The sequence below is a fragment of the Eptesicus fuscus genome, chromosome 13 (assembly GCF_027574615.1).
Source record: "Eptesicus fuscus isolate TK198812 chromosome 13, DD_ASM_mEF_20220401, whole genome shotgun sequence".
In the NCBI taxonomy this organism is placed as follows: domain Eukaryota; kingdom Metazoa; phylum Chordata; class Mammalia; order Chiroptera; family Vespertilionidae; genus Eptesicus; species Eptesicus fuscus.
In genome coordinates, this window is record NC_072485.1 from 66,083,664 (window position 1) to 66,095,894 (window position 12,231).

At 37.9% G+C, this 12,231-nt stretch overlaps 1 protein-coding gene across 1 annotated transcript; it reads left to right on the forward strand.

Annotated features, from left to right (window-relative positions):
* Window positions 1-2,629: 2,629 nt before the first annotated feature.
* On the forward strand, window positions 2,630-3,571 carry LOC103302321 (olfactory receptor 1009-like). Its single transcript, XM_008159382.2, has one exon. It carries the CDS (start codon window positions 2,630-2,632, stop codon window positions 3,569-3,571), a length of 942 nt encoding a protein of 313 aa, XP_008157604.2.
* Window positions 3,572-12,231: the final 8,660 nt, after the last annotated feature.

A 12,231-nucleotide genomic window follows, 5' to 3' on the forward strand; every position in this document is an offset into this window, starting at 1 on the left:
GTCAATTTTCTTCATTCTTAGCATTTGTTTCCAAGACATTAATGCAGAAGAGAGAGGGGTACTACCCTCTCTGTACTTTAATTTGCAAAGGATTCCATAGTTTCCTTGCTTAGCCCACCCATAACTCGAGGTAGTAGAAAGTCTATATCCAGTTAGAAATGAACTTTAAATGATCAGAAAACAGATCTCATTGGACTCACTTAGGATATGAAGCAAAACTTTAATTGCACTTTCCCTTAGTGGCCTCATTCCCAAGATATGGCATGCTTTGGGGACAGAGCATTTTCAAGAACAATAACACAGAAAGAAATGATGCAACTTTTCAAGGAACTTTTATCTAACCAATGAAGACTTAAATATATTTTATACTGAAGTCATCCATATTTTCTTTTTGGAATAAGAGAAAGAATAAAATCAAACGACCATTGACAACTCTGCCCCATTCCCATGTTAAGGGAAGGGTTGAAACCCGAGAAAATGGGCTAATTTTTACTTTAGTTCTGCTTGTCATCTTGAAAGAAGAGGGAGGGAACCTATTAGAATGTAAGTTGAGATCTTCTAAACCATCTTCTGTTCTTCATTCTACTTGATTTTTAACAAGTTCAAAAGAACATAAATTATTTTAAGTAAACTTAAAAATAAATTATATATTTGGTTCATGGCCAGGGTCAGCATGATCCTCATCTTTGTTGGATGTTGAGCAAGACCTAAGACGAGAGCATTTATGTAGAGATAAATTTAAGTTCTGAAACTAGATCAAACTAAGTATGACATTAGACAGATATTTTAGCTATAGGGTAAGGGGAAAAGATAGTCCTGAATTTACTCCTTCTCTGTCTAAAAAAACTGGGTAATTTCTTTGCTAAAGGAAGACTAACATAGAATGTGTTGGTATTGTCCAAGTGCTCTGAACATGAGAGCCAATTGTGGTTTGACCCAACTCTGTGATTTGACCTGTATGGAGAACTGTATTCTATTATAAACACCAAATAAAAAAAGAGAAACTGAGAAACTAAAATGTGCATAGAGGGGTAGAAGGCTTGGGCAGGTGTAGAAACCAAGATTGATAGAAAAGAGTTGAGGAGCTTCAGGCAACTGTCAAGTGAAAGACAGATGTAGAGTGTGACTGATCCTGGAGGAGCTAATAGACTCTTGAAGAGGTTTAAGCAAGAGGTGAATGTGATGAGTAAACAGTTTGCCTGGCCATTTTATCTTTCTCTTTAATTCTCCCAAAGCCAAAGATATAATATTAACTGTATTTTGGGCATCAGAGGAGGTCTTGCTAGTCAAATAATAAATTTCAAATTGGAAAACTGAAGGAAAAGTGTCTAGCATAAGTCTAATGTTGGACTCTGATATTCCTGGGCTCATAAATTTTTAAAAAGTAAAGTATAAGTAGCTTTCTGAGCACCTGTACATTTATTCTCTTATTTTATGTGGGTGAGAATTCTCAGCGATCAAAAACAATAATAGTTTTAACTACATTGAATGAATGAAGCATTCAAGGCTTATAGAGATTAGCTTACTTAATCAAGGTCACCCTTATAGTAGGTGACTTAGGAATCTTAGGAGATACAGAAGTGGGAGAATGTAGGCTCTGTTTCAAATTTCTTCCCTGTATGGTTGCCATAAAGGTGATACCTAAACTCAACACTTTCTATGATCTTATGGGTTTCCCACTAATGGCCACTGGCTATAAACTCAACACCAGAAATAGGAAACCAGAATGCATAATCCTGTACATATTGGAATGATTTTTGAATCCTTTTTAAATGAAAGGAATTGTGAAGACACAAAAAATTTAGTGTGAGAAAGGGAAGAGCACAGACCATTTTGACAGGTGTTTCAAAGCCCACCTCTCCCAGTCGCTAGCATTATAAATGTGGATTGAGCTTTGATTTTCCTCTTATATAACATGAGATAATGATATTTAGCTTGCAGGTTTATTAAAAAGAGTACGCAAGGTAAAAATACTAATAATTATTGTGTACTTCTTTAGATGCTCAATAAAACTGTTAAGTGCCTTGGGTGTGTTGTCTCATTTAATCCTCACAACCATTTACAAGGTTGGTTTACTATTATTATTCTTGCTTCACAGAAGAAGAAAATTAACTCTCCTGGGATGAGAGGAAGTGGATGCCAGAGCAGTTGGATAAAATGCATTTAATCTTAGGTTATAATCACAAACTGCAAAGAAAATGGCCTAAATATGAGTGGCTGCTCATTCCCTCTCTAGTTTGCCTCACTTCCACTCTCCTGTATCATTTCACCAGGTGTGTGGCCATATGGTAAACTCAGTTGATGTTCACTCAAGTGGGAGTTAATAGATATCTATTCTGAAACCACCTATGCTCAGTCAACTGAGAGGACCTTGAGCAAGCTGCTCTTATTTATAGGCTTTTATTTTTTTCTCCTTTGTATTGATGGCTTCTACAGAGTCTTCAATATTATAGCTGCAGGTCTGATCTTTTGCTCTGGTCTATATTTCATTTTGCATTCCCAGCAGCAGCATATAACTAATTCATGTCACTCCTAACACTCTTTCAGTTTCTGGGACTTATTTTTGAAGATATGTTTACCAAATCTGCTGTGACTTCTCTGCTCTTCTAGTGGAAACCACGACCATTCAATGGCCAATGAAAACTACACGGGGATCACCGAGTTCATTTTCACAGGTTTGAATTACAAACCCCAATTGCAGGTCTTTCTCTTCCTGCTCTTTCTGAGTTTCTACATCATCAACCTCACAGGCAACTTGGGTATGATTATTCTGGTACGGATTGATAACCGCCTTCACACACCTATGTACTTTTTCCTCAGCCACTTGTCCTTTGTGGACATCTGCTTCTCCTCAGTCGTGAGCCCTAAGATGCTCACTGACTTCTTTGTGAAGAGGAAAGTCATCTCTTTCTTGGGATGTGCTTTGCAGCAGTGGTTCTTTGGGTTCTTTGTAGCAGCAGAGTGTTTTCTCTTGGCGTCCATGGCCTATGACCGCTATGTAGCTATCTGCAACCCACTATTGTACTCAGTTGCCATGTCTCAGCGACTCTGTATCCAGCTGGTGGTTGGTCCCTATGTCATCGGGTTTATGAACACCATGACTCATACGACAAACACATTTCGTCTCCCTTTCTGTGGCCCCAATGTCATCAATCATTTTTTCTGTGACGTGTCCCCCCTGCTTTCCCTTGCATGTGCGGATACTGAGCTCACTAAGTTGGTAGTTTTCGTCGTGGCTGGAGCTGTGGGAGTCTTCAGTGGTCTGACTATCGTGGTCTCCTACATTTACATCCTCACTGCCATCCTGAAGATCCACTCTGCCGAGGGGAGGCGCAAAGCCTTTTCCACCTGCTCTTCTCACCTGACAGCCGTCTCTATCCTGTATGGTACTCTTTTCTTTATCTATGTACGACCTAGTTCAAGTTTCTCCCTGGATATCAATAAAGTGGTGTCCGTGTTTTACACTGCAGTGATTCCCATGTTAAACCCACTTATCTACAGCTTGAGGAACAAGGAGGTCAAAGATGCCATCCACAGGACTGTCGCTAAGAGGAAGACTTGTTGGGCCTAAATTCTTATCTAGAAAGGAAATTAGGGGAGGATTCTAAATGGACAGACTAATTGTGTAGATTTCCAAGATTCTAGGCCACTTGCAAGTGTTTGGGGGCTGGTTGACATTCCTTTCTTTGTTCATCTATCCTATCATTCATTCATTTAGTCAATTAGTGTAGATTCATTAAGTCCTGAATGTGATCTTTTCTATGCAATATTCCTATATTATAGTTCAAACTCACAGTCCTTTTAATTTTGCTTCTCTTGGACATCTCAGTCTGATTATTTCCCAAAAAGCTTTATTTAATGTCAGTTATTATTATTTTTTTTTATCATTCTGCTAATGTTTTCTCTTCCTGGTGACTCCTTGTACTGGAATTTTTTAAAAATATATTTTTATTGATTTTTTACAGAGAGGAAGGGAGAGGGATAGAGAGCTAGAAACATCGACCAGCTGCCTCTTGCACACCCCCTACCGAGGATGTGCCCGCAACCAATGTACATGCCCCTGACCGGAATCGAACCCAGGACCCTTGAGTCCGCAGACCGATGCTCTATCCACTGAGCCAAACCGGTTTCAGCGGTACTGGAATTTTAAAATGCAGTACTTTAGGTTTTACACTCACATCTAGCTCCCATCAATAGGAATCTGAAAAAAAAAACAGAGAAAGAAATGAGATCTCATGTTTAACCTCATCAGTGGAATGAAATCCTTGGCTGTAAACACCAGTTTTGGGGGTGACCTTAGCACAAAAAACTATATACATCTCAGGGACTGAAGACCGATCTGTGTTCCACTCTGACAGATGGGGTGGCCCACATAGCCTGTTGAAGTAATGAAGAGATTTGTGCTCATTCTAGTGCATTTTATACCTGAAAAAGCTTCTCATAGAAGGGGGGAAGCTTATCTTTTCTTAGAATTCAACTTTTCTGGTAGTTGCTCAGAGGATTACCTAAACTTCTCTATGTGGGGCTTGGTTGTGCACGTGATAGTGCCTTCTAAATCCTGTTAATAAATTAAGTTCAGTACCCACTCAGTACAGAGAAATGTTGTGGTTGTATTTAGACTCTTCATCCAGATCTCCCTGTTCCTAGTAAGGTCAGTAGATTTGTAGCATCACAGGGCAGTATATACACGTAACTCAACTTGATGGTTATGACTCCTGGGCAATGTAAGTGCTGGGCAGCCCTGATCTGAGACCCAGGAATGTGCCTAATTCTATATTATCTTTCTTGATCTATCCTTATCTCTTGATGTTGACATAAAGACACGAAAAGGAGATAGTTTCACTGAGGAAACAGGTCAGCTTTCCTAGATGACATTATAATGTCATGGCTAAATTGTTATAGAAATGTCCTCAGAATTTTAAGGAACTCTTAAGTCTGCTTTTTCTCCCAAAATGAGTTTAGCAAACCTGATTAAGAAGCATTCTCTAAAAGTCACAGTCTATCTATTATTTAGATTCAGAAATAAATTTTCTAAACATTTGAACACTTTCTACATACAAAGTATTGTGAGCTATTTTCTATTGATTTTCGTACAAGGCACGATCTCTGAAAATGGACAATCAACCAGCGAGTACTCACACAATCATAGCATGCTTTCTACCTACAGGGGCCTTAAAGACCAGTTTCTCCTGACCAGATGACTCTCTCATCATTGAAGCTTGGAGTGGGGTGGGGTGCGGAGATGTTTTATTATCTTATGCATTATAAATCCCAAAATATGACTTGCCATTAAATGTATTTATCGCAGGTTCATTTAAACTTCAGGAACCTTGTTTTAGAGTGGGTTTCCTAGATGGGATAAAATTTATTCCAGAATATTTATTGGAAATATCAGAAAAGAAAAATGAGCCCAGCCAGCATGGCTCAGGGGTTGAGCATCTACCTAGGAACCAGGAGGTCACGGTTCAATTCCTGGTCAGGGCACATGCTTGGGTTGCGGGTTCAATCCCCAGAGTGGGGCATGCAGGAGGCAATTGATCAATGATTCTCTCTCATCATTGATGTTTCTCTCTCTCTCCCTTTCCCCTTTTCTCTGAAATCAATACAACAACAACAAAAAAAAAAAAAAAGAAAGAAAAGCAAAATGATATAACAAAAGAAACAAAATTTAGAGTTGGAAGACCTCATACATTTATATATTCAACAAATAATTATCAAATATCTTCTGTGTGCCAGGCACTGAGCTTGGTGTTGTAAACAACAGTGAAGAAAATGAACAGCATTCCTGTATCCACAGAGTTGATAGGATAGCATATCTAAGATGTACTTCTGTTTATTACCCTTTGGGTGTATCAGTCAAGCCCATATAAGATAAATGAAAGTAATGATAGTATCCACTGTATCATAGGACTACTGTGAAGATTAATTAGAGGATGCAGGTGGAATCACTTCATATACTTCATAAACATATTTTCTGCTCCCTAATAAAAACTATTAATTGAAAATAACAACACTTTGGAACCACGATTTTATCCTAAGTGTGCCAGATTCCTCAATACAGGTTCATTTACAGGATCTTAGATGAAACAATGGGAGGGAGAGTGGGAGGCAGCATGGTACAGCCACTTGAATTCTAATCCTCGATCCATCACTGGAATTTTGTGATTTTTAGGGTTTTCTTTTAATCCCAACTATAAACTAACAAGAACAATGCCCAATTTACTGAGGATGTGCAACCACTTGCTTGAAGGAGCTGAAGTTCACAGGGTATAAGTAGGAGGCATTTTCATTATTATTATTTTTTTTTTTGTCATTGCCCTTTCAAAATGCTGGCTGATGTGTCATCTCAAACCTCCCGATCACTCACATTGTTGACAGATCTAATAGCCTTTTCTTTCACTTGGAAGTAAGAAACAAATGTTTTCCATTTCGAACTATTAAAAGTCAAGTTCAGACCAGATCAAGATGGCAGAGCAGGTGAACACTGTGCTCTTCTCCTCCCACGACCATATCAAAATTCCAAATAAAGTGCAGAATGACCATCATTAAGTATAGCTGAAAAGAATTGCTATCGCTAAGAATATACAGAAGCCACATTGAGACTTTGAAGGTATTAGTTAAATAAATTGGGTTACATCCATGAAATTTCACATAAGTCAAGTCCATAGTGATGTCAAACTTCACAACATTTTTCAAATTAAAACATCCTTCCTCCCCCATCTTAGGCTCTCGAGTGGTGATGAAAGGGGCAGGTCTGAATCTCTATTATTGCTGCCCCTTCTTTCCTACTCTGCAGCTGCTGGGATGGAAAGAAGAGGGGAAAGAGAGCAGAAAAACACTGACTGGGATAGTTGGAATCTAATGTCAACATCTTTTAATGACAGAGGCATGGTTACTGGCTCTTTCTCTTAGGGATTGTCCTAAAGAAATAATCCAAAATGCAAGGTTGAATGGTGGTGGCACCTTTATCCAGGGATGTGTTTTTCATTGTGTATATACAAAACCCAAGTAACTCCTGGTTTCATTAGCTAGTAGGTAAAACTGGCATTCTCTTTCCTTTAATGCTAAATTATGATGAGCTCAAGTTGTTGATGCAGGATGCAGAGTGTTATGTCTCTTCTCCATGTAGTTCAGAGCAATCCAGGGAGAGAAACAATTTACACTGTTGCTCTCCTGCCTTCTCAGCTGCCTCTGGCTGCTTCTACTTCACCCACAGGTTCTTATTCCCATTGCTCCAAGTCTTCTCTTATACTTCTCAGTAGTGGCTATTCTTCAAAGATTCCATCATTTTCTCCCAAACCTGCCAACAGTCCCACTTTATTTTAAGTCACCCATAGCATATTTGAGGCCAGGCTGCAACTTCTATTGGGACTTTATTAGAGGTTGGAGATAATGAGAGAGATGTGCAATTCTGAGGATAACTTGGAGGTACAACATAGATTCCTCTGAGTCTATGAGTGGCTTGCTTTGTGGACCACAGCAGGACAGTCCCATCAGGACAAAGTGTCCATTCATAGAACATTTGCTTAAGGCTTGGAATTATCATGGGACAGCACCACATGAAATTCCTCATGGCTAGGTCATGATTGAATTCAGCCAAAATGAGTTCTATTCTTTGTACAGTCTTGTCTTCATCTAAAGGTGCTTCCTGTAGAGTCTCAACCTACAATTCCTTAAGAGAATCTAATTAAGGAGAACATCTAATTGAGTCAACCACAATTCAGAGGGATTTCATAACCCAGTTCATACTTAGAAAAGAATTATATGTTTCAAACACATCCTACAGTAATATATATATATATATTTTTATTTTTTTACAAAGAAATAATCAGTAGAGACATACTGGTGCATAACTGGAAAGAAAAGTTCCACAAAATATACTTAGTTTTACTACCTGCAACATCTGTTTATTACTAAATTTCAGGGATTGACAAACTACAGGCTGTGGGCCAAATCCAGCCCAGCACCCATTTGAAAGAATGGTTAAAAAAAATGAAAAGCAGAATAATATTGCATGACCCATGAAAATAACTTGGAGTTCAAATTTCAGTGTCCATAAATAAATTCCTATTGGAATACAGCCATCTTCACATCAGAGTTTCTCCACAGCAATGCTGTGGACAGTTTGGACAGGATGACACTTTGTTGTGGGCACTGTCCTTTGTATTGGAGAATGTTTAGTCTCATCCTAGACCCTACTCATTAGATGCTTGTAGCATCCCACCCCAGTCATTACAACAAAACGTATCCAGATCTTTTCCCTGGTGAAAATATATGTAAGACAGAACTACAGCTCTATGGCTTGTCCCTGCTGCTTTGGGGGTTCACGAGCAGAGTGGGGTGGTTGTCAGGGGGACAGTATGCCAGCAAATTTTAAAATATTGACTATCTGGCCCTTTATAAAAAAGTTTGATGACTCCTACTTTATTCTATCATTTTTGTTTTCTTAACAATGCTGGTCATGACCTCCTAAACTGATTTAATTTCCCACTAACAAGATTCCAACTGCCGTTTGAGAAACCCTATTCCCGTGCAGCTCCAGAGAGGCAGTATATTGAATATTGGATAAGAGCATAAGACTTAGAACCAAACGTGGGTTCATATTGCGACTATATTATTTAATAGATGTGTGAACCTGAGCAAGCTACATAACCTCTCTGAGCTTTTGTGACCACATATAGAGAGTGGGAATGATCACAATAGCAGTTCCACAATTGTTTGCTATTATTATTGGTGTTTGTATTAGTCAGGGTCCTCAGAGAAACAAAACCAATAGAATGTGTGTGTATATACACAATGAGATTTATGTTAAGGAATTGACTCAGAAGATTATGAAGGACAGCAAGTCCAAAACCTGCCCGGGGAGCTGGCAGGCTGGAGACTCAGGGGAGCGTTGATGTTACAATTCAAATCCAAAGACCATCGAGCTGAAGACCCAGCAAAAGCCAATGCTGTAGTTGCTGCAGAATTCTCTCTTGCTCAGGGAAGATCAGCCTTTATTCTCTTCAAACCTTCAACGGATTTAAGGCCCACCCACATTATGAAGGGTAATTGTACTAAGTATCAGGAGGACCAGGTTCTTGCCAGGGTTGTGGTGCCTCTAACTCCATGACCTTGGAGTAGATAAATTCTCCATTCCACTTCTTTGTTCCCTCACTTGACAAAGAAAGGGTTCAGCCCAGATCATCTCTAAGGTAGTTTTTGCTTCTAACATTTCTGTAATGCAAAAAAAAAAAAAAAATAAATAAATAAATTTAAAAAAATGCTGTAGGAGTTTGAAGCCTGAGGAATCAGCCTTTAACTCTTTAGAGAAATCATTACAGCAAAATGCCAACAAACTACGTTTGCTAGTGTGAGACTGGGCTGCAAGGCCCAACATTGTTACTGATCCCCTTTCTGATAAGATGCCTTAAGCATCATTAAGATTGAGTAAGGCACTCAGATTCCAGCAATTACTAAACTTGAAAGAAATTATTAGCCTCATTCCTAAACAAGCTTCAGAGGAACTAATGAATCAAGGCAACTTTAAATAAGAAAATTTCCTGGGTTATAATTGCTGTTCAGCTCTGAAAGTAAGTTCCTGGGCCCTGTCGTAGGTCAGGCAGCAAAGAAGGATGGACCTTTCTAAAAAGATTTAAGGCAGGAAGGCCATATTCCAGCATTATTGATTCATTGGTTGCTAACCTGTAATCTTGAGATTTGTTTTGTTTTGTAAACTTTATGTATATACTCACCTGCACACACATAATAGAGCAACTATATGACAGAGAAAACTTTATACTAGCTTAGGGAAAGGTTTCAAAATGATGAAGTAAGTTTAATAGTTACATATTAAAGTACCAAGCATTAAGATAAAAATAAGAGGGTTGTAATGAAAATGCATGTGAAATTATGCAAAAGAGTGATAGACCCTCTGGAAATAGAACACAAACAAGATATCCTGTGACAGACAATAGTGTGGTGAAGGCCTGGGAGGGGCATGTGCCGAGTGGAAGGGGTCATTGGGGAAAAAAAGGGACATTTGTAGTTCCTTCAACAATAGAGATAAATTAAAAAATAAATATAAATAAATCTCAAAAAAAAAAAAGGTATCCTGTGCACATCTTCAGCGGAAATCTTTGATCTCTTGGAATCCATATACTAGTAAATTCTTCCTAATGAACAATGGACCTTAATTTAGAACTGCTCTCATGGAGGTAGAGCAAGCCATTCAGGGGGAAAAGTGGGGTAGAGAGCTAAGTGCTAGAGCGCCTGAGACATACAAAGTGCATTTTGAAGACTTCTGATGATATTAAACCTGTCATTAATTCTCTTCCTGGTCTGGGGCAAGTCATGTAACCGCTCACAATCACACTAGGCACTTGCTTTGCTCTGTAGTCGTGACAATCTGAACTATAAACCCCACGAGAACAAGGACTCTTTCTACTTTGTTCATGATGTATCTCTGGTAATTTAGTACATTATATGTTTTGGAGTTGTGAAGACCTGCATTGGAAATTTGTCTGTATCTGCACATCACTAGCTGTATGACCTAGCACAATTTATTCAGCATCAATACTATTCTTCAGCTACCTCAACTGAAAGTATTCCTGGGGCTTATTATAGTAACTGTAGCCAATTTATTTGTGATGATTTTATGCTCTCTTTTAGCTGAAACCCCAAGATTTTATTATTCTCCTTGAAATTAAGAAACCTGATGTTGTAGCAGCATCTCACTGTCATTTCCAGACTACTAAGGACAGTGTCAAAGATTTTCAATTATTTCACTAATGCATTTCCTTATGCCTGATTAAAATGTCCTTTGGTACTTTCAAGGGATATGTTTAGAGCAGTAGTTCTCAGAGTATAGTCTAGGAAACTTTGCGGGTTCTTGAGGCAATTTCATGCAGTCCATACTCGGTGTTTTCATAACAATCTAAGATATTACAGATACTGGCTTCGCATATCACATTGAAATTAACTTAAAAATATGAATGTTTTGTTATATTATCAAAGAAGAGTATCACAATTATCTGAAGACTAAGTAGTCTTCCCTTTTCTAATTGCATATCTGTTTAAGAATAAATTTTCTTTATATACTTCAATCAAAACAAAATGCTCAGTATGTTGAATTTAGAAATACTTGTAAGAATTCAATGATCTTGTGTAGCCAGACATTTTTAAAAATCGCAAAAATATAAAATTGTCACTTCTCACTATATACTTTTTGGTATTGAAATAAACTTATCCATATTTATTAATCTATTATTTATGTTAACATGTAATGGGCTTATTACTCTTTTAAATGAATTAGTAAAACATTTCAAACTTCTCAGTTTTTATTTCTGAAATGGTAAATATTGATAGATATAACCCATCTTCAGAAAATCTGTTTGGGGTTCTCCAATACTTTTTAAGAGTATAAAGGGTTGCTGAGATCAAGAGATTGGAGAACCTCACATTTAGCTGATGGTTGAGTCGTTTAGACAATCATAATTAATCTATACCAGCATTTCTATCCCTCTAACTTTTTTGATTCCCTCCATAAATGATGGTCTGTAGTTTAGTTGTACTAATTATAGGCCTTAGTTGATGTTATTTCTTAGTTTATCTGCTTTATAAAACTCCCTTACTATTCTTTCTTAGCACCCCACTTGTGACAATTAGCACAGTCCCACCACTCCTCAGGGGTATCCATGTGTCCTCACAGAGCATTCCCTGCACTCCCCATCTGGGTTATGCTTTGATGTAACTCTCTCTTGGACCTGGAAGCAAAGAGGTGTATTGAGGATAGAGACTGAAAAGATACTGACATCTCTAAACTTTCTTCACTTCCTGGAATTCACAATGCTTTTCCTCAGAACCTGCAACACTATTCTTTTTACACCCCCAATAACCTCCCACCTTTGTCACCCACTTTGATTAGTGAACTTTTATTATTATCCTTCAGTTTTCAGGTCAAATATAACCTCCTCAGAGAAATCTTCCCTAAGATCCAACACTATGTCAAATGTTGTATACAATCATCTGACACCTGTTGTTATGACTCCACACACTAGTCATAATTTGTAAGTATAAATTTATATTATTATTTGATGACTTTTCCTATGAGGTCATAAGTTCCACAAGGGCAGGCACTATATATTTCTCGCTATTTTATTTTTGTTTGTTTTTTCCCCATTGATATTTCTTAATATGTTATTATGTGTTATGTCATGTAATCTTTATTACAACTTTGTGAAGACAAATTAT